The 22,143-nt window shown below is 41.9% G+C and overlaps 1 protein-coding gene across 1 annotated transcript; it reads left to right on the forward strand.

Moving 5' to 3' along the window:
* The first annotated feature begins 937 nt into the window (after positions 1 to 937).
* Positions 938 to 20,689, forward strand: LOC115157584 (myosin heavy chain, fast skeletal muscle-like). The gene is made up of 39 exons (XM_029705965.1): positions 938 to 1,165; positions 1,528 to 1,674; positions 2,093 to 2,249; positions 2,561 to 2,588; positions 3,518 to 3,626; positions 3,752 to 3,844; positions 3,990 to 4,050; positions 4,205 to 4,303; positions 6,128 to 6,231; positions 6,609 to 6,747; positions 7,026 to 7,144; positions 7,316 to 7,465; positions 7,560 to 7,730; positions 7,932 to 8,235; positions 8,751 to 8,815; positions 8,911 to 8,998; positions 9,110 to 9,227; positions 9,479 to 9,602; positions 10,049 to 10,185; positions 11,281 to 11,536; positions 11,753 to 11,995; positions 12,331 to 12,507; positions 12,600 to 12,745; positions 12,933 to 13,023; positions 13,331 to 13,720; positions 13,839 to 13,965; positions 14,174 to 14,292; positions 14,437 to 14,633; positions 14,730 to 14,913; positions 15,050 to 15,215; positions 16,010 to 16,134; positions 16,306 to 16,614; positions 16,837 to 17,040; positions 17,150 to 17,275; positions 17,424 to 17,594; positions 17,888 to 17,992; positions 18,196 to 18,291; positions 20,148 to 20,279; positions 20,552 to 20,689. The coding sequence occupies exons 1-39, from the start codon at positions 950 to 952 to the stop codon at positions 20,570 to 20,572; spliced, it is 5,814 nt and encodes a 1,937-aa protein (XP_029561825.1). The 5' UTR covers positions 938 to 949; the 3' UTR covers positions 20,573 to 20,689.
* The last annotated feature ends 1,454 nt before the right edge of the window (positions 20,690 to 22,143 follow it).

Here is a 22,143-nt window from a genome sequence, read left to right on the forward strand (position 1 = left end):
ATTATGTTGTCCTAATAATTAAATTACATCTCATTTATGTATATTCTGTGAAATTCCATTCAGAGACAAATACTATATTACAAAGTCATGTAATGGGAGTGTGTGGGATGCTCCCTGAAGTGGGTGGGGCTAGTGAGACACAGAAATACAGAGGTCTCTCATCCAATCCATTTCCTTCACCAGGGTGGTCCATATTTAACTTTTGCTTGGTTTGCACTTTCAACCAGATATAAGGAGGCTGAGGCCCCAGCATTCATAAGTCAGCTACCTTCTTCCTCTGTGGTAAGACTCTCTCCACCTCCGTAGATTTTTACATTCACTCAGCATCTGAGGTAGTAGCTAAATGTAACTTTTGAATTGAGTTCTGCATTTTCTCTTATAAGTAAGTCTCTTATAAGATTTTACAATATGCAGTCAAGTGGCATTGATTAAAGCTATTTTTATTATTATTATTTTTACATTAAAAGGTGTTATATTTAAAATCTGTCACTAATTCACAGTCAAAAGTGGTGGTCCTGCAATTGTTTGTAAATTGAGGTGGTGTTCTAGAATGTAACTGGGTTTTCGGGGGTATTTATTTGAGTTCTTGACAGAATGTCTAGTAACGTAAGTTGCTACTAGGAAAATTAAAGTTACCAGTTGCACCTGTAGTTGAATTGGACATGGTTGTAATGATTTGGGTTGAATGATGCCATTCAAAATGTTTTCTAGCCTTTCGGGGGCTAAATGATAAGGCTTTAGAATTCACAACATTCTAATGTTTCACAGGGTCCTCCAAGGAGTACAAATCAATCTGTAGGAGGGGAAAACGAAGGTGAGACATTGTTTGAGTCTTCATATAAAAATGATGGAAATATTCTGTGAGAGATACCGCTTATCTGACTGTGGAGGAAGCACCACAGACTCACTCTAGTTTCTTGTTTCATCTCTTTCCTAGTAATCCGTCACCATGAGTACGGATGCGGAGATGCAAATCTACGGCAAGGCTGCCTTGTACCTTCGTAAGCCTGAGAGGGAGAGGATGGAGGCACAAGCCATGCCTTTTGATTCAAAGAACGCCTGCTATGTGACAGACAAGGTGGAGCTGTACCTAAAGGGTTTGGTTACTGCCAGGGCCGATGGAAAGTGTACTGTGACAGTCACGAAACCTGACGGCAGTAAGGAGGTAAGCCTGATCTGAAAAGTATTCAAGTTCAAGTTTGTGCAATTACTCTTTCTTGAAAAATCTTCAAAATGAATGAAAAAAAAAATGCCTATAGGCAGTATGAAATCAGTAACAAGAGATAGATTAAGAAGTATTACTTTGTTTTTTTGTAAGCAGAATATAACCTTTAACAATGGCATGGAATTATTGTTATTGATTAGTCAAGAATAACCATTTATGTGTCAATTGGTGTTAAATAACAAAGTAGTTGGATTCAAATGGGGGTATGCATCTTTTTTTAAGATTTAAATAATGAATGAGCATAACGCATTCAGTCATGTCCAGTTTGATCTGTGTGTAATGTAGATTTCTGACTGTTTCAGGAAGGAAAAGAGTTCAAAGAAGCAGACATCTATCAGATGAACCCCCCTAAGTACGACAAGATTGAGGACATGGCCATGATGACCTACCTGAATGAAGCCTCTGTGTTGTATAACCTCAAAGAGCGTTATGCAGCATGGATGATTTATGTAAGAAACCTGCATAAACATACACACACATACATCAACATAAGAAATATACTCTTCCAGTACTTAACATACAGTAAATTAACATAAGAAATATACACTTCCAGTACTACAAATACATAAACATAAGAAATACACACTTCCAGTACTACACATAAATGAACATAAGAAATATACACTTCCAGTACTACACATACAATAAATGAACATAAGAAATACACACTTCCAGTACTACACATACAATAAATGAACATAAGAAATACACATTTCCAGTACTACACATACAATAAATGAACATAAGAAATACACACTTCCAGTACTACACATAAATGAACCGTATAAACCAAAACATACCACTGCAGTAAACCAACAAAAAAAAACAAGTACATTTATCCAATTTTATTGAATCCCTTTCATCCAGACCTACTCTGGGCTCTTCTGTGCCACGGTGAACCCCTACAAGTGGCTCCCCGTGTACGACGAAGAGGTTGTCAACGCCTACAGAGGGAAGAAGAGGATGGAGGCTCCACCCCATATCTTCTCCGTCTCTGACAACGCCTTTCAGTTCATGATGATTGGTACGAGATCTCATGGATGGATGGATGGATGCATGGATGGATGGATGGATGGGTGGGTGGATGGATGCATGGGTGGATGGATGGATGGATGGATGCATGGGTGGATGGATGGATGGGTGGGTGGATGCGTGGATGGATGGATGGATGGATGGGTGGATGGAGGGAATCTACTGTTTTCTCATGTAGGTTTGAACATTTTGCCTGGAATATCTGATTTCATAAGCCTTGAATAGAAAATGTTCCAAAATGAAATTCATGATATACCCATAATGTTGCTTGAGAATAATAAACATGATGTTTTTTGGTTCCAGATAAGGAGAACCAGTCCATCCTGATTACGTAAGTTGTTTGTGCTGAGTGATTAACCAAAATGTCTTTCCTTTTTTATTAACAACTTGGGAAAGGCGATACCTAGTCAGTTGCACAACTGAATGCATTATACCATACCCCCTCTGGCCTTTTTGCTTAATTAACCATCATTTAGTCACATTACTTTAATTACATATGTAAGTTGTAAACATTACATTTGTTTTATTTGATGACTTTATTATTTCTTCATTGTAGTTAACACACTCAAACTGGTGCGCCTGGCACCTACTACCATACCCCGTTCAAAGGCACTTAAATCTTTTGTCTTTCCCATTCACCTTCTGAATAGCACACATACATAGTCCATGTCTCAATTGTCTCAAGGCTTAAAAATCCTTCTTTAACCTGTCTCCTCCCCTTCATCTACACTGATTGAAATGGATTTAACAGGTGACATTAATAAGAAATCACAGCTTTCACCTGGATTCACCTGGTCAGTCTATGTCATGGAAAGAGCAAGTGTTCCTAATGTGTTGTAAATTATTAAATGGAAATCAGGTCCAAGTGATTATAATTGAGGAAATCTGATCTCAAAGTATTCCCACACATAAATAGAGAGACATATGTGATCATATCCCAACGTAATCAAGGTTTGAAATTATTATGTTTTTGTTAAATCTGTTTGGGCTTCTTGCGGTCAATTTGCAGTGCACTAATTATTTGCAATTATGTTCCGCACCCCCCTCCTCAGAAAAAACAACAACATCTGCTTTAATGTATTTGGGATTATTTTGGATTAGACTATGTGCAATAATACATCAATGAGTAGGAATATTTGTTAATGATTTACTTCTGTTAGATAACAGGTCAAAAGTGTATTTTTAAATGCTATTTCTTAGTGAAAGCCAATCTGACACAATCTGTGACTAAAACCCCTCTTTCTCTGTCATATTAACCAGTGGAGAATCCGGTGCAGGAAAGACTGTCAACACCAAGCGTGTCATCCAGTACTTTGCTACCATTGCAGTATCTGGTAGCAAGAAGGAAGCAGACCCCAGCAAAATGCAGGTAGGTTTTGCTTTTTTAACATATTTCAGTTTGGTGGGCTGTGAATTTTTTTTTTTTCCAGCAGTGAATCCTTTTTCAAGAAAGGGTTTATCAGTTTCTTAGCAACTTGTGTTTTTCTCAATCAGGGGTCTCTTGAGGATCAGATCATTGCGGCTAACCCTCTGCTGGAGTCTTATGGTAATGCCAAGACAGTGAGAAACGACAACTCGTCTCGCTTTGTAAGTATGAAGGGCATAATGTGGAAGTGACATTATATTGGGGAAAAAAAACATTCCAACAAACTAACATTTCGAGGGGTTCTATCAAAGTAAAATGTTTGAATTTTTTTGTAGACATATTTCTAACCCCCATGCTCTACCTCAGGGTAAATTCATCAGGATTCACTTCCAAGCAGGCAAACTGGCTAAAGCTGATATTGAGACCTGTGAGTTGGTTTTGATTGTTTCTCAATGCTTTCCTTAATTTACACAGAATATTTTAGGAGATCATATCATCACATGTAATGTTCTCGTTCACTCTCTATCTCTCTCTCTCTCTCTTTCTCTCTCTCGCACTCTGTCTCTCTCGTTGTCTCTCAGACCTGCTGGAGAAGTCCAGAGTGGCCTTCCAGCTGCCCGATGAGAGAGGCTACCACATCTTCTACCAGTTGATGACAGGCCACAAACCTGAACTAGTTGGTAAGGAAAAGTAGAGGTTGATGTGAAATTATTCACACCTCCATCTGTGGAACTTATTAAAAAAATAAATAATCATAGTCCATCTATTAATACAATTACAATGAGTTCATCCAAGATAACAAGACATCTAGACATGGGTCTGGTCTTTATAGATCTTTCATGGGAAAGACCTATCAAGTAATGCGCTGTGATGCACTACTCTAGGAACCTCAGTCCAGTCTTTTGATGCTATTTATTATATACTGCATATAAACTCAGTAAAAAAAAGAAACGTCCTCTCACTGTCAACTGCGTTTATTATGTGTAAATATTTGTATGAACATAACAAGATTCAACAACTGAGACATAAACTGAACAAGATCCAGAGATATGTGACTAACAGAAATGGAATAATGTGTCCCTGAACAAAGGGGGATCAAAATCAAAAGTAACAGTCAGTATCTGGTGTGGCCACCAGCTGCATTAAGTACTGCAGTGCATCTCCTCCTCATGGACTGCACCAGATTTGCCAGTTCTTGCTGTGAGATGTTACCCCACTCTTCCACCAAGGCACCTGCAAGTTCCCGGATATTTCTGGGGGAAACGGCCCTAGCCCTCAACCTCCGATCCAACAGGTCCCAGACGTGCTCAATGGGATTGAGATCCGGGCTCTTCGCTGGCCATGGCAGAACACTGACATTCCTGTCTTGCAGGAAATCACGCACAGAACGAGCAGTATGGTTGGTGGCATTGTCATGCTGGAGGGTCATGTCAGGATGAGCCTCCAGGTAGGGTACCACATAAGGGAGGAGGATGTCTTCCCTGTAACGCACAGCGTTGAGATTGCCTGCAATGACAACAAGCTCAGTCCGATGATGCTGTGACACACCACCCCAGACCATGACGGACCCTCCACCTCCAAATCGATCCCGCTACAGAGTCCAGGCTTCGGTGTAACGCTCATTCCTTCGATGATAAACGCGAATCCGACCATCACCCATGGTGAGACAAAACCACGACTCTGCAGTGAAGAGCACTTTTTGCCAGTCCTGTCTGGTCCAGCGACGGTGGGTTTGTGCCCATAGGCGACGTTGTTGCCGGTGATGTCTGGTGAGGACCTGCCTTACAACAAGCCTACAAGCCCTCAGTCCAGCCTCTATCAGCCTATTGTGGACAGTCTGAGCACTGATGGAGGGCTTGTGCGTTCCTGGTGTAACACGGGCAGTTGTTGTAGACATCCTGTACCTGTCCCGCAGGTGTGCTGTTCGGATGTACCGATCCTGTGCAGGTGTTGTTACACATGGTCTGCCACTGCGAGGACAATCAGCTGTCCATCCTGTCTCCCTGTAGCGCTGTCTTAGGCTTCTCACAGTACATTGCAAATTATTGCCCTGGCCACATCTGCAGTCCTCATGCCTCCTTGTAGCATGCCTAAGGCACATTCACGTAGATGAGCAGGGACCCTGGGCATCTTTTTTTTTCAGAGTCAGTAGAAAGGCCTCATTAGTGTCCTAAATTTTCATAACTGCGACCTTAATTGCCTACTGTCTGTAAGCTGTTAGTGTCTTAACGACCGTTCCACAGGTGCATGTTCATTAATTGTTTATGGTTCATTGAACAAGCATGGGAAACAGTGTTTAAACCCTTTACAATGAAGATATGTGAAGTGATTTGGATTTTTACGAATTATCTTTGAAAGACAGGGTCCTGAAAAAGGGACATTTCTTTTTTTGCTGAGTTTATCCTTGAGTCCATCTACTGAGTAAAGGAGGGAGAGATACCGTAAAGGTAGGACATTGGAATTCTATGAGATGTAACTGAGAAGCTGTTTTCCGTTGTCCACAGAAATGACGCTCCTCACCACAAACCCCTACGACTTCCCCATGATCAGCCAGGGTCATATCACTGTGCCCAGCATCAACGACAAGGAAGAGCTGGATGCCACAGACGTGAGTTATACAACAGGTTAGCCAAACTCAAGACATGGAACGGGTAGGAACATTGTGCAATTCCAACTCGGTGACAGATGGGCACCTTTGAGTTAGTTAGACATGTGTCTCAAGGCACTCGTCATGCCTCCACACTTCACCTTTAGGTACATGTAAGACATCCACAAGAGAGTGCCACTAAATCTCCTGTGGAACTGTGTAAAACTGCTTTTGTGATGCCACACAATAGTGTTGGCCAAAAGTAATCATGTGGAACAGAGAAGCCAGTCAATTCTCTCCATCCCGTTTGTTCTGGAGTGAGCACAGAACTGTAGTGTACTGTAACTGAGCAAACTACTGTTGACTTCATCACTGTTGTACTTCCTCTCTAATTCCAGGATGCCATTACAATCCTGGGCTTCACTAATGATGAGAAGATGGCCATCTACAAGCTGACAGGAGCTGTAACGCACCATGGCAACTTGAAATTCAAGCAGAAGCAGCGTGAGGAGCAGGCCGAGCCAGACGGCACAGAGGGTGAGTCCCACTCATAGATATACAATATGGAAAGCATTAGACCCATTCCCAAACATAGAAATAGAAACGGTAAGACAGACAGTACCACATGAAAGTCAGGTAGGAGATACATTATGGAGACCAAATTCCAACCTCCACAAATGATTTGAAACAAGGGATGAGGATGAAAATTAAAACCTATCCCACTAAAAAGAGTTGGACAAACTATTTTGTCAGTGTAACATCAGAAACAAGCGATCTTGAGTGCCTGAGTCTGTTGACGTTGGTTCTCTCTCCAGTGGCTGATAAAATCGGCTACCTGCTGGGCCTGAACTCAGCTGAGTTGCTGAAATGTCTGTGCTATCCCAGAGTGAAGGTTGGCAACGAGTATGTGACCAAGGGACAGACTGTGGCTCAGGTAAGGTGAAACACAGCATCTACCTTTTTCTGAGCACCGGAATTCTTTTGGGGATGAGAACATTGCCTTTTTTTCAATAGTAGGTCTAATGTTGTTTTTCCAAACGCTTATCACCTCATCACTAGACATGGTCAATATCTCATGTATTAATATGAGGTATTATCATTGCAGGTTTATAATGCAGTCATGGCTCTGGCCAAGTCCATCTATGAGAGGATGTTCTTGTGGATGGTCATCCGTATCAACGAGATGTTGGACACCAAGAATCCAAGGCAGTTCTATATCGGTGTGCTGGACATTGCCGGGTTTGAGATCTTTGATGTGAGTATGAGACCAGAACAAGACAATTAGTTGTGATTGAGAGGGATTACAGCCTTGTATGATGAAAATATGCCTTTTGAAATTCCTTCAACAGTACAACAGCATGGAGCAGCTGTGCATCAACTTCACCAATGAGAAACTGCAACAGTTTTTCAACCACACCATGTTCGTCCTGGAACAAGAGGAGTACAAGAAGGAGGGAATCGTCTGGGAATTCATTGACTTCGGCATGGACTTGGCTGCCTGCATTGAGCTTATTGAGAAGGTAAGCTGTCTGTGAGGATTATACTGGACCACAACAGCAAAGCTCATAGCGAGTGATGTGTGATATATTATCACAAAGGTACAACGTATCTGACGATTGAGAAGTCAATATGTCCCCTTATATGTGACCCTAAAGGAATAGAATCCTAAAATAGCATGTTTACTAAAGGAATAAATGTCTCTTAAATCTCTTTTCGTAAAGCCATTGGGCATCTTCTCCATCCTTGAAGAGGAGTGCATGTTCCCCAAGGCTTCAGACACTACCTTCAAGAACAAGTTGAACGACCAGCATCTTGGCAAAACCAAGGCGTTTGAGAAGCCCAAGCCTGCCAAAGGCAAGCCAGAGGCCCACTTCTCCCTGGTTCACTACGCCGGCACTGTGGACTACAACATCACTGGCTGGCTAGATAAGAACAAGGACCCCCTGAACGAATCAGTTATTCTGATGTACGGGAAGGCCTCAGTCAAACTGATGGCTACCCTGTACCCTGCTGCTCCACCTGAGGGTAAGACTAGCATCACGTATCTAGCATCACATATCTACCTCAATGACCTGGTACCCCTGCACGTCGACTCGTACTGGTACCCTGTGTATATAGCCAAGTTATTGTTACTCATTGTGTATTTTTTACACATGTTATTATTTTTTTCTATATTTTTCTCTTTATATTGTTGGGAAGGACCCGTAAGTCAGCATTTCACTGTTGGTTTACAACTGTTGTTTACGAAGCCATGTGACAAATTAAATTGTATTCGTCTTTGAACGTTTCACAATTTCTCAGGGTTATTCACTGGGTTAATTTTCTCCTACAATATGTGTTAATTTACACGATCTCATCGGCACCATTTGCATTAGGATATGTGTGAAGATATCCTGACATGATCTGGTTTATAAGTAGTGTGCTTGCTGAAGACAACACCACTATCGATATCTTACATCTTATTATTATTCTATTTATTCTGCCCGCTCTAGGAAATGTACTTTTCTAGTTATCTCTTCCTTTCCCCCTCATTTTAACAGATAAAGCCAAGAAGGGAGGCAAGAAGAAGGGTGGTTCCATGCAGACTGTGTCCTCGCAGTTCAGGGTGAGCTTTTGAAATGTCTATATTCAGTCCTTCAAAAAGGTGATTTGATGATCATTAATGATTTTCTGAGAAAATGGTTTGTATCCCTCTTTCAGGAGAACTTACACAAGCTGATGACCAACTTGAGGAGCACTCATCCTCACTTTGTGCGCTGCCTGATCCCCAACGAGTCAAAGACTCCAGGTGTATATTGAGTTAAATAGGGCATCTTATCAGCACAGTATCACTTACCTTAACCATCTGAATCTTTAACCTGTTTATGAATATTAAAAGAGACTTGGTTTGTTTTTCCAGGTCTGATGGAGAACTTCCTGGTTATCCACCAGCTCAGGTGTAATGGTGTTCTGGAGGGTATCAGGATCTGCAGAAAGGGCTTCCCCAGCAGAATCATCTACGCTGACTTCAAGCAGAGGTACATGCATACAAACACTAATGTACACACACACACACACACACACACACACACACACACACACACACACACACACACACACACACACACACACACACACACACACACACACACACACACACACACACACACACACACACAAAGACATACCTGCTCCAAGGTTTTTCCCAGCATCAGAATAGGCTTACCTTTCACGTAATTTGACCAACCTGTTACAACTTCACACATGTTAAAAATGTCTCCTCATTCAGGTATAAAGTACTGAATGCCAGTGTCATCCCAGAGGGCCAGTTCATGGACAACAAGAAGGCTTCTGAGAAGCTGCTTGGGTCCATTGATGTAAATCACGAGGATTATAAGTTTGGACACACCAAGGTCAGTCAAATACAACCCAGCCATGGCTGACAACAAAACACAACTTCAATGATAATATAAACCCTAACCATTCAACATTTCTCCAGTTGGTATATCTATGATATTGCTCTTTCTTCTTCATTTAACTAATTTAAAAGGTGGAAAACATTGTACCTTTAAAAAAAAATCAAATTCAAACATCACAAGTATAGAACAGAGAAACTCAACTCATTATCATATGCGTTGGGTTAGTGGTATGGCTGCAGTTATATCAGTAGACATTATTCATCTACAACTGTACAATAACTAACATCTTATAAACAACCTATCCCATGGTTTGTTTGTAAGAATTGCAATGTTTATGTTGTTCAAATCAGTCTAGTGGTGGTGTTCCCCTCTTTTCAGTCAACCATTTATATCTGTCACCATCTGACTGTGGTTCCATTGACAATGTTTACCTGTTTCAGGTGTTCTTCAAAGCCGGTCTGCTGGGTGTCCTGGAGGAGATGAGAGATGAGAAGCTAGCAGCTCTGGTCGGCATGGTCCAGGCTCTCAGCCGTGGATTCCTCATGAGGAGAGAGTTCACCAAGATGATGGAGAGGAGGTGAGAAATAGTAGACATCTTGGCAAAGCATTCTGTGAACCACCTGTATGTAATTCATTATGATTATATACTGTATATGATGTGAGTTGATCAGAATGAGAAAGTACGTATTTTAATGCTCTACTAACGCTGTAGTGTGGGAATTGGCAAGCTGTTCAATAGGCCATTTAAATTTGGGATATTAACATATTCATTTCTTAATTATGGCTAGGGGTTCCGCCAGCGGAACATTTCGACAACATCCGGTGAAATGGCAGAGCGCAAAATTATTTAACTTTCATACATTCACAAGTGCAATACACCAAATGAAAGCTTAACTTCTTGTTAATCTAGCCACCGTGTCAGATTTCAAAAAGGCTTTACGGGGACAGCAAACCATGCTATTATCTGAGGACAGCACCCCATCAAACAAACACATGACAATCATAATTCAACCCGCCAGGCACGACACAAAACTCAGAAATAATGATATAATTCATGCCTTACCTTTGAAGATCTTCTTCTGTTGGCACTCCAATATGTCCCATAAACATCATAAATGGTCCCTTTGTTCAATATATTCCGTCTTTATATCTCCAAAATGTCAATTTATTTGGCGCGTGAAAATACTGCCCCCTATCCCAAACAGGTTTTAAGTATACAAAATGCTTCTTGAGCTTGTCAGTCTTGTCACTGAGAGCACTGTCTATGAATTTAACAGAGGTAACATTTCAATTTAGACAGAAAATAAAAAATGAACATTTAATGGAAAAACTTTGCCTTTGCAAAGTTTGTTAATAGAATTACAGTAAAATCTCCTTTCATTTCATTCTGTTAACTTACAGTTCTTCCTGTGAATGTGTTTTTGTCAAATTTGTCCTTGTGTTTAGAGTTGTTTGGTTTGTTAAACTTTGAAATCAATGTTTTTTGTTTGGTATACATTTTAAAGTGAAAAGCCTTATCCATTATCATGCCTGGTTACATTTCTCTAGCCCAATTCCTCAACTGTATACCAAAAGTGTCACAGCGCTCTGTTGTGGTTATTCTTTGACTCCCAGAATGTAGCTTTATTAAGCATGTCACTCACCATGCTACTCTATCCTTTCTGTTGACCAGAGAGTCCATCTTCTCCATCCAGTACAACATCCGTTCATTCATGAATGTGAAAACCTGGCCATGGATGAAGTTGTACTTCAAGATCAAGCCCCTGCTGCAAAGCGCTGAGACTGAGAAGGAGCTGGCCAACATGAAGGAGAACTATGAGAAGATGAAGACAGATCTTGCCAAGGCTCTGGCCGCTAAGAAGCAATTGGAGGAGAAGTTAGTGTCCCTGGTGCAGGAAAGGGCAGACCTGGCTCTCCAAGTCGCATCTGTAAGTGACCAACGACCCTCATCAAGGCATATTTACACACACAAACACACACACGCACACTTTGAAGTTCATGGCTAACTCCCACATTTTTATAGCCCATGTTAAAAATATATTTCATGAATTTATATTGATTTCCTCTGATCTCTGACTAAATAAAGTCTATATTGTGATACACAAAGTGAGGCCTCTGAATTTATTCTCCTGTTCTGAAACCAGGAAGGTGAAAGTCTGAACGATGCTGAGGAAAGGTGCGAGGGGCTCATCAAGAGCAAGATCCAGCTGGAGGCCAAACTCAAAGAGATGACTGAGAGACTGGAGGATGAGGAGGAGATGAATGCTGAGTTGACTGCCAAGAAGAGGAAGCTGGAAGACGAGTGCTCTGAGCTGAAGAAGGACATTGATGACCTGGAGCTCACCCTAGCCAAAGTGGAGAAGGAGAAGCACGCCACTGAAAACAAGGTCTCATGTTTTTACCAGAGACAGTCTAACCACCAAACAATAATCAACTCAAAACATAACTTAACAGAAATTGAATTCAAGTCGTATTGTGGGTGCAGGAAAAATTAAAAATAGTTGATTTTCAGAGTAACCCCACACTCATTGCATGTTCCCCACTCGTTTATGAATTAAATTCAGTACACTGGCATGGTGTACACTTCCATCTAGTGTTGAATATGGTACAGTACTTGTTGACACATTTCTAATATAAATGAAATGAATATAATATATATCAAACTAAATCTCTCCTTTATGGTGAAGAGCCCAAAGACTCATTTTGTTGTGGTGGTTTTCAGGTTAAAAACCTGACAGAGGAGATGGCGTCTTTGGATGAGAGTGTTGCCAAGCTGACCAAGGAGAAGAAAGCCCTCCAAGAGGCCCACCAGCAGACACTGGACGACCTGCAGGCAGAGGAGGACAAAGTCAACACTCTGACCAAGGCCAAGACCAAGCTGGAACAGCAAGTGGACGACGTGAGAGGAGTTTGACATTTTGGACATGATAGTATGTGAGATGATATTACCTTAAGTTGTTAAGATTTGAACATTGTGTTTATATCTTATAGCTTGAGGGTTCTCTGGAGCAAGAGAAGAAGCTCCGTATGGACCTTGAGAGAGCCAAGAGAAAGCTGGAGGGAGATCTGAAACTGGCCCAGGAGTCCATAATGGACCTGGAGAATGACAAGCAGCAAGCTGATGAGAAAATCAAGAAGTAAACACAAACAAATGACGACAGTATTACCTGCCATATTGATCAAAATAATAGTTGTTCTTGACTAATTGTTCTAATTATGAATGACCATTTGCATGTGATTCTTAACAGCAAACTGAATGGTATGATACTCTGTCTTTACAATATCGAACCAAAACTCTGCAATCTACGTGTTTGTGTTTCTTAGAAAGGAGTTTGAGACCAGCCAGCTCCTCAGCAAGGTTGAGGATGAACAGTCTCTGGGAGCTCAGTTGCAGAAGAAGATCAAGGAACTCCAGGTACAGTACAGGATCTAAGCTCCAGTACAGGAAAGCCAACACCTGAATCGGTTCCTTCATTTCCTGAAAACAATTATTCTGGTAGCACACATCTTTGCTGGTGGCTTCTGATGGCTCAGTAGGATGGAAGATGGTGCTTCTTACCGGTGCTTCGTACCATTGTAAATATGGTGCTTTTTATCATTGTGGTTTTGGTTCCTGCATGGGCAAGCTTCTAATATTATTGGAACTGGCTTAGTATGAACATATTCAATTGTTTCAACTGCATTGTAGTGTTCATTCCTCCTGCTCCTGTCTCCTGTTCTAGGCCCGTATTGAGGAGCTGGAGGAGGAAATTGAAGCTGAGCGTGCTGCCAGGGCTAAGGTTGAGAAGCAGAGGGCCGATCTCTCCAGGGAACTTGAGGAGATCAGCGAGAGGCTGGAGGAGGCCGGAGGCGCCACTTCTGCTCAGATTGATATGAACAAGAAGCGTGAGGCTGAGTTCCAGAAGCTGCGTCGTGATCTTGAAGAGTCCACGTTGCAGCATGAGGCCACAGCCGCCGCTCTGCGCAAGAAGCAGGCCGACAGTGTGGCTGAGCTCGGGGAGCAGATCGACAACCTACAGCGTGTCAAGCAGAAGCTAGAGAAGGAGAAGAGCGAGTACAAGATGGAGATTGATGACCTCTCCAGCAACATGGAGGCCGTCGCCAAGGCTAAGGTGAGTAGTGATGTTTTGATCAAGCAGTGTTGAGGAGGGTCAACTACATTACCATTCTAGAGAACTGCATTTGACAGTCCCATATATAAAGTAATGATGGAACATGTTTCACTAACAGGGCAATCTGGAGAAGATGTGTCGTACTCTTGAGGACCAGCTGAGTGAGCTCAAGACTAAGAATGATGAGAATGTCCGCCAGGTCAACGACATCAGCGGACAGAGGGCCAGACTCCTGACAGAAAATGGTACCATCATCAACAATGAACAACAAACTGATGCTTCCTTCAGTAAAACACAATAACATGCATTGGGGGCTATATCCTGATAGTCCAGTCCACAATAGTTCCCAGCGTAATATTCACCACATAACATTGCCCTACGATACCTAAAAATACATTTTCAATCTTAGAAGGTCAGAGACCCCATTAACGAGATATCCCTCTATCCCTGCAGGTGAGTTTGGACGGCAGCTGGAGGAGAAGGAAGCCCTGGTGTCTCAGCTGACCAGAGGCAAACAGGCCTTCACCCAGCAGGTGGAGGAGCTGAAGAGGCAGATTGAGGAAGAGGTCAAGGTAAGGGACACAAAAATGGATACAACCGACCACAGAGTTTATAGCCATATCTTCATATAGACGGTGACTACGCCACCCTCAGAGACTTCTACTGTCATTTGTTTTACAATCTCTCTAAAATCTCTTTGTCTTTCTCTCTCACAGGCTAAGAACGCCCTGGCCCACGGTGTCCAGTCTGCCCGCCATGACTGTGACCTCCTGAGAGAGCAGTTTGAAGAGGAGCAGGAGGCCAAGGTAGAGCTGCAGCGCGGCATGTCCAAAGCGAACAGTGAGGTGGCTCAGTGGAGGACTAAGTATGAAACTGATGCCATCCAGCGCACAGAGGAGCTGGAGGAGGCCAAGTGAGTCACACCCAACAGCAAAAACTCAAACATAGCGTGTGTATGGTGAGGGTCCATATGTATTGTAACATTTCTACACCTTCTGTTATCCAAAAGGAAGAAGCTGGCCCAGCGTCTGCAGGACGCTGAGGAGACCATTGAGGCAACCAACTCCAAGTGCGCCTCCCTGGAGAAGACCAAGCAGAGGCTGCAGGGAGAGGTGGAGGACCTCATGATTGACGTTGAGAGAGCCAACGCAATGGCCGCCAACCTAGACAAGAAGCAGCGGAACTTTGACAAGGTGAAAATAAATAAACCTCACGCTAGGTTGACATTTTCTGTCTGCTATATGACCAATTGTAGTATAATTGCAGCGTTTTTCTGATTCAAAACGCTTCATCAATTACTTGTAATGAAAATCTCATGGATTCCCCTAGGTCCTGGCAGAATGGAAGCAGAAGTATGAGGAGGGCCAGGCTGAGCTGGAAGGAGCTCAGAAGGAGGCTCGCTCTATGAGCACTGAACTCTTCAAGTTGAAGAACTCCTACGAGGAGGCTCTGGATCATCTGGAGACTCTGAAGAGAGAGAACAAGAACCTGCAACGTGAGCATTTGACAGCAGTTTTACTTGGCTCAGGTTTGACTCGGGGTTTGAACATTTAGGAAACTGTAACCATCAACATTTCTATTAAACCATTTTAGAACGGTATAAAATGTAAAAAACTTAACTTGGAATTGGTATTCCTTTGAAGAGCCCAAGGAAGTGGGGGCAATTAGATTTGCAAGACTGTATGAAGTGCTGATTAATTAATTAATTATTATGATTGAAGGTGTTTTCGTAAATTCTATCTGGAGTGCCAGAGTGCGCTCTGGGCGTTCGTAAATTCAGAGCGTTGTCAGATTGTCCGTTTGTAAATTCATAGCGTTTTGCTCTCGGAGTGTTCAGAGCACACACTGGACACTGGCTGACGAGTAGGTTTGATCCGAGCGTTCTGACCTCACAACAGCAGTCAAGCACCCAAGCTAACTGGCTAATGTTGGCTAGCTACTTCCAGACACAAATGAGAGAACACCTCACTCTGACCATTTTACTCGCCCTAACAGAGCTGGTTAGGCTGTTTTCATCTTATCCAGAGCGTTGGGGACTGTATCTGTGCTGTTGGCAACAATTTAAATACGCTTTTTTTGCCGACATTTACTGACAAGGACCATATTCAGAGGGTGTTGAGCATTCATAAATCCATCAATTATTCTGTGCTCTGGTAGACTCAGATGAGAGTGCTCTGAATTCGGAGTAGTTAGCCAGAGTGAATTTACGAACGCACCCTCAATGTCAACTTCAGTGCATTGGCGATATCCACTAAAAATCTCCCAAGTCTAAACTGCTTGTGTGTGCAGAGGAGATCTCTGACCTGACTGAGCAGATCGGAGAGACTGGCAAGAGCATCCATGAGCTGGAGAAGGCCAAGAAGACCGTGGAGACAGAGAAGTCTGAGATCCAGACTGCTCTGGAGGAGGCTGAGGTACAAACTGCCGCTGTTTGATGAGAAAAGTAGTGTAACAATAGCCAATGCCAGCTACATTCCAATGCTCCTTGTATTGGTATTTATCATAGTTGTATCATTTTAGTTCCTTGTGTTATACACAACTAAATGTGTTGAACACAATTTACCCGACTGCTTCTCCTTGTCCAGGGAACACTGGAGCACGAGGAAGCCAAGATTCTGCGTGTGCAGCTGGAGCTGAACCAGATCAAGAGTGAGGTGGACAGGAAGATCGCTGAGAAGGATGAGGAGATGGAGCAGATCAAGAGGAACAGCCAGAGGATGATTGACTCCATGCAGAGCACCCTGGACTCTGAGGTCAGGAGCAGGAATGACGCCCTGAGGGTGAAGAAGAAGATGGAGGGAGACCTGAACGAGATGGAGATCCAGCTGAGCCACTCCAACAGGCAGGCCGCTGAGGCCCAGAAACAGCTGAGGAACGTCCAGGGACTGCTCAAGGTAAAGGGACTGGGATATCAGGCTCATACATCTGAACATGTGGAGGGATTTTTTTGTGAATCTGTAGAAAAGAATAGAACAGAGGAATTGAATAGTGTTGACTAATATACTGTAGAAAAGTAGGGATATTGGAGAAATTCTTACCAATGAACAGTTCTGTCACCAATCCTATCGCCTCTACTTCCACAAGTCCTAATGAACCTATGTCATTTTGAACCTCAGGATGCCCAATTGCACCTTGATGACGCTGTCCGTGCCTCAGAGGACATGAAGGAGCAGGTAGCCATGGTGGAGCGCAGAAATGGTTTGATGATAGCTGAAATTGAGGAGCTGAGAGTTGCTCTGGAGCAGACTGAGAGAGGCCGCAAAGTGGCTGAGACTGAGCTGGTAGACGCCAGCGAGCGAGTTGGACTGCTGCACTCCCAGGTACGGTTCTAAGCCATTTCTCATTAAACTCAACCAAGCATACCTTTTCTGCCTTGTGACTTGTAAGTTATTTTGAGATTCAAACAAATGGTCTTGTTTCATCCTCCAGAACACCAGCCTTCTGAACACCAAGAAGAAGCTGGAGACTGACCTGGTGCAGGTGCAGGGAGAGGTGGACGACATTGTCCAGGAGGCCAGGAACGCAGAGGAGAAGGCCAAGAAGGCCATCACTGACGTGAGTCTTGATGATCTATTGATATACATCCACTTGATTTGTCACCAAGGGCCAATGGTAGCTGGGCTGGTTTACAACAACAAAGATCTCAGAGGGACGTTATGATTGGTGCCAATTGGTGCATAAATTAAACAAACTACCATTCCAGGCGGCTATGATGGCTGAGGAGCTGAAGAAGGAGCAGGACACCAGCTCTCACCTGGAGAGGATGAAGAAGAACCTGGAGATCACAGTCAAGGACCTGCAACACCGCTTGGATGAGGCTGAGAATCTGGCCATGAAGGGAGGCAAGAAGCAGCTCCAGAAACTGGAGTCCAGGGTGAGTGGACAGCACAATGGATTAGGGTAGGTTGAAAGACTGATTTCTGGAAATGTATTTGATAATACACACAGGACCATTGTGTAATGACTTTTTCTCTCAATAACCCACCTAGATAATGAAAAGCTGTTACCATTACAGACCCTTCAATGAAAATTGTAGAAGCACATAGGAACAGGCAACAATCTTGACTCCTTGACTGAGTAGAACAATATACCTCTGTTTTACAAGGGTTTGTTACATCTTATTTCACCCCTTCAAACAAATGCCTACATTAATTTCTTCCACACAAGGTGCGTGAGCTTGAGACTGAGGTGGAGGCTGAGCAGAGAAGAGGTGCAGACGCAGTCAAGGGAGTCCGCAAGTATGAGCGCAGAGTCAAGGAGCTCACTTACCAGGTAAGAGAAAGCGCCTTCTTCAAACACTGCCCACTGTGAACACTGGTTAAATCAACATCGTTTCCACGTCATTTCAATGAAAATATGTTGAACCAACGTGGAATAGATGTTGAATTGATGCCTTTGCCCAGTGGGTTGACACAAACACAGACAGGTTTGTGTATAAAATTACTGGGCATTGATTATTTGATCTTCTCCCACAGACTGAGGAGGATAAGAAGAACGTTGGCAGACTTCAGGACCTGGTAGATAAGCTGCAGATGAAAGTGAAAGCCTACAAGAGACAGGCTGAGGAAGCGGTGAGCACCCTTAATTAGTCAAATACTCTGAAAGCATTCATTCAAAAACATATTTCTTCCCTAGTAGACATTACAACATTTTAGTTTACGCTTTTTAAATGCCTCGCAAAGAGGTTTGCCTTTGAGCATGGTGAAGTTACTAATAAGCCGTTCAATATTGTATCAATATACCCAGTTACTACAAAGAGACAGACGTCCTTCCTAACGGAGTTGCCGGAGAGGAAGGAAACCGATCAGCAATTTTATCAGAATTTAATGGCTGTGATAGGAGAAAACTGAGGATGGATCAGCAACATTGTAGTTACTCTTCAATACTAACCTAAATGACAGAGTGAAAAGGAAGCCTGTCCAGTATAAAAATATTCCAAAACATGCATCCTTTTAGCAACAACCCACAGGGCACAGACATTTCTTGGTCTAGTTTTGATTTATATTTGGTTGAGCTGTCAACTAACCGTGAATTCAACGTGAAATCAACAACAAATGTCACCACTTCTTTGAATTAAGGTAAAATCTTGGTTGAAAAGAAGACAAGAAGCCCTTATGTTGATTACTTTTTGCAAATCAATTCATTTTTCCATGTTGAGTAAACGCCATTACTTTTTTTGGGTTGTATAAACAACGTTGATTCAACCATTTTTGCCCATTGGGAAGGCACTAAAGTAATACCGCAAAAAAAGCGTAGTCTTTTCAAGCATGGTGATGGCTGCATCATGTTATGGGTATGCTTGTCATTGGCAAGGACTGGGAAGTTTTTCAGTACAAAAAAAACAGCATGAGCTCGGCAAAGACAAAATCCTAGAGGAAAAACTTGGTTCAGTCTGCTTTTCACCAGACACTAGGAGATTAATTCACCATTCAGCAAGACAATAACCTAAAACACAAGGCCAAGTTTACATTGAATTTGCTTACCAGGAAGACAGGGAATGTTCCTGATTGTTCCTGTTACAGTTTTGACTTAAATCTGCTTGAAAGTCTAAGGTGAGATGTAAATATGTCTATCTAGCAGTGATTAACATCCAAATCGACAGTGCATGAAGAATTTTGAAAGTAATAATGGGCTAAAATTGAACGATCCAGGTGTGTTAAGCTCTCAGAGACTGACCCAAAAAGATTTAAATTGACTCGGGGGGTACTTATATATATATATATACATGTATACACATGTATACACATGCAAAAGTATGTGGACACCCCATCAAATATTAAAGCCACACCCATTGCTGACAGGTGTATAAAATCAAGCATACAGCCATGCAATCACCATAGACAAACACGTTGTTCTATTTTTCATTATTTTTAGATTTTTTGGAATCCAGTTTGTCATTCCAGAGTAGTTTATGTAGATCGCTGACAAAAAATACAATTTCAATCCATTTAAATCCTAATTTGTAAGACTATAAAATGTGACGAAATCCAAAGGGAGTTAGGCACTTTACGTCCCTGGAGGGAGTGGTTTGATCCCCCGTCCCGCCACTCACTTTCTCTGCTTTATCATCTATCTCCCTACATACTTTGCAATCCTAAATCTGTCATAAAATGTAAAAATAACTGTAAAATACTTTTTAAAAAATTAAAAAAATGTAAACCATTTTAATACCACTTTGTAAGTGGCGGGCCGGGCGCAGTGCACTCTGACAATAGGCACTGGAGGCAGTGGTTTGATGCCCAGTTATGCCACCCACTTACTGAGCTGTATCATCTATCTCCCTATATACAGTGCAATCCTAAATCTGTCAATAAAAAATAAAAAAAACTTTAAAATAGCTTAAAACAAAAAATCATATTAATTTGCTACCTGAAGCTTCAAACTTTGAATGCTGATGTTGTGCTCTCCCTCTCTGTTCCTCACACAGGAGGAACAAGCCAACGGCCACATGTCTAAGTTCCGGAAGGTTCAGCATGAACTGGAGGAGGCTGAGGAGCGTGCTGACATCGCTGAGAGTCAAGTCAACAAGCTCAGAGCCAAATCCCGCAGCACTGGAAAGGTACAGAGCTGCTACTAAACCTACATCTGACAAATGCTCAGCTATGACCACTTCAACACCACCTATGATCCAGTTTTCACAGAAATCAATGTTGATCTTTTACACTCACTAAAATGTAGGTATTTAAGATTGCTAATAATTTCATGTAGGGCAAAAAAACAAACAAGATTAAGGCTGAGCACTGAGCCTTAAATGCTGGATCCAATATACTCTTTCCAAATGTATACACACTCATGAATACAGATTTATCTTTTATTTTAATTTTTTTACAGGGCAAAGAAGTTGCTGAATAAACAAGAGAAGAAGTTGCTGAATAAACAAGACAAATGTCTTATATCATTTTCCTGTGTTGCATAAAATATGATTTTCATGGTGAAAATGATCGTTGATTAAAAACATGTAGGCCTACATACTCCTTGTGATGGTGGATTTATTACTCAGCAAACAGTTTTTTCATACCATAAAAATATTGTAATTTGTACCATATTGTATTCTGGGATTCCAACAACAACAAAGGTCACTTATTTTGGTAAACAGATGAGTGATGGGGCTGGAGAAACACAACCAATCTGAAATTCATAGACTGAGCTATGGATGCCTAAAATCAAAAATGAACCTTTTACACTTGGGGGAGATATTGACCTACAGTGTATGGAAAGGCCCAAATTGAAACATTTAAAAAAATAAGTAGAGAAGTATATGCACAACCATGGTAGCAATTGAAAGGGAACACTGGAGATTATGGAGAAATTCTCAGAACAAAGTTCTCAGGAAACAGACTGCATTACACATTATCTCTGGTGATCAGACTACGTAAACATACTGTAAATGTGGTGGTGGTGGAAAAATTACCCAATTGTCATACTTTACTAAAAATGAAGATACCTTCTGTGGAAGACCAGGGGGTTTGGTCAAGACATTTACACATACCAGATACAGACATAATGGCATTAGCTCAGTTTCAATGGTGTTTATTTAAATAAGATACAAAAAGGACTCCTCCGGGATACCGTTTTCTGGGCTCCTGCTGTATCCAATGGAGAACAAAACCCAACTCCCTCCATTATCTCTGGTACTACCTACAACAATACAGAAGTAACCTCTCTTCCCCACTACCCACCCCCAATGTTCTGGCAGCTTTATGGGACTCATCCAGCTGGTGAGTAATCAGCCCCTTGATTACTCACCAACCACAATCTGCCTCAATTATTCCTGGCCAGTGAGCCCATCGAGACCTGGCACGTCCAGCAGAGGGAGCCATCGCTGTGTCTTGTAGACTCCGTCTGTCACCAGGCCTCAATGAGTCTCCCCTGGGTGGCTTATAAAACAATTATTCAAATAAAAGTGAGTCACTCAATAAATTACATCTTGAGTAAAAGTCAAAGTCTCTGGTTTTCAATATAATAAATTATTTAAAATTCCGTATATTACGCTAACCAGACGGTACATTTTTCTTGTCGTTTTTTTCAATTTCATTTACCGATAGCCATGGTCATATTCCAACACTCAGACATCATTTACAAACAAAGCATTTGTGTTTATTGAGTCCGCCTTATCAGAGGCAGTAGGGAAGACCATGTGTTCTTTTGACAAGTGCATGACTTGCTAAGCAATCGAAAGTTACGAATTGGGTGGCAGGGAAAATGTTTGAGTAAAATGTATTTATTTTCTTTAGGAATATATTGGAGTAAAAGTAAAAGTTGTCAGAAATATAAATAGTAAAGAACAGATACCCCCCCCCAAAATATGTTTATTTAGTTACTTTATACCACTGAATTAATGGCTAATGAACATCTGACCAAATTACGTGAGATTTTAGTTCTGGGTTAACTGAGATTATGCCCACAAATGGTAAAAGAAATGA

Source organism: Salmo trutta, chromosome 21 (genome assembly GCF_901001165.1).
Source record: "Salmo trutta chromosome 21, fSalTru1.1, whole genome shotgun sequence".
NCBI classification, from domain to species: domain Eukaryota; kingdom Metazoa; phylum Chordata; class Actinopteri; order Salmoniformes; family Salmonidae; genus Salmo; species Salmo trutta.

Bases quoted from the DNA above. Each gene is read 5' to 3' on its own strand.
- LOC115157584 (XM_029705965.1), top strand. From the start codon at position 950: ATGAGTACGGATGCGGAGATGCAAATCTACGGCAAGGCTGCCTTGTAC. The intron at 12,746-12,932 runs GTAAACACAAAC...TGTGTTTCTTAG, and splicing joins GCTGATGAGAAAATCAAGAA to AAAGGAGTTTGAGACCAGCC. The intron at 17,276-17,423 runs GTGAGTCTTGAT...CTACCATTCCAG, and splicing joins CCAAGAAGGCCATCACTGAC to GCGGCTATGATGGCTGAGGA.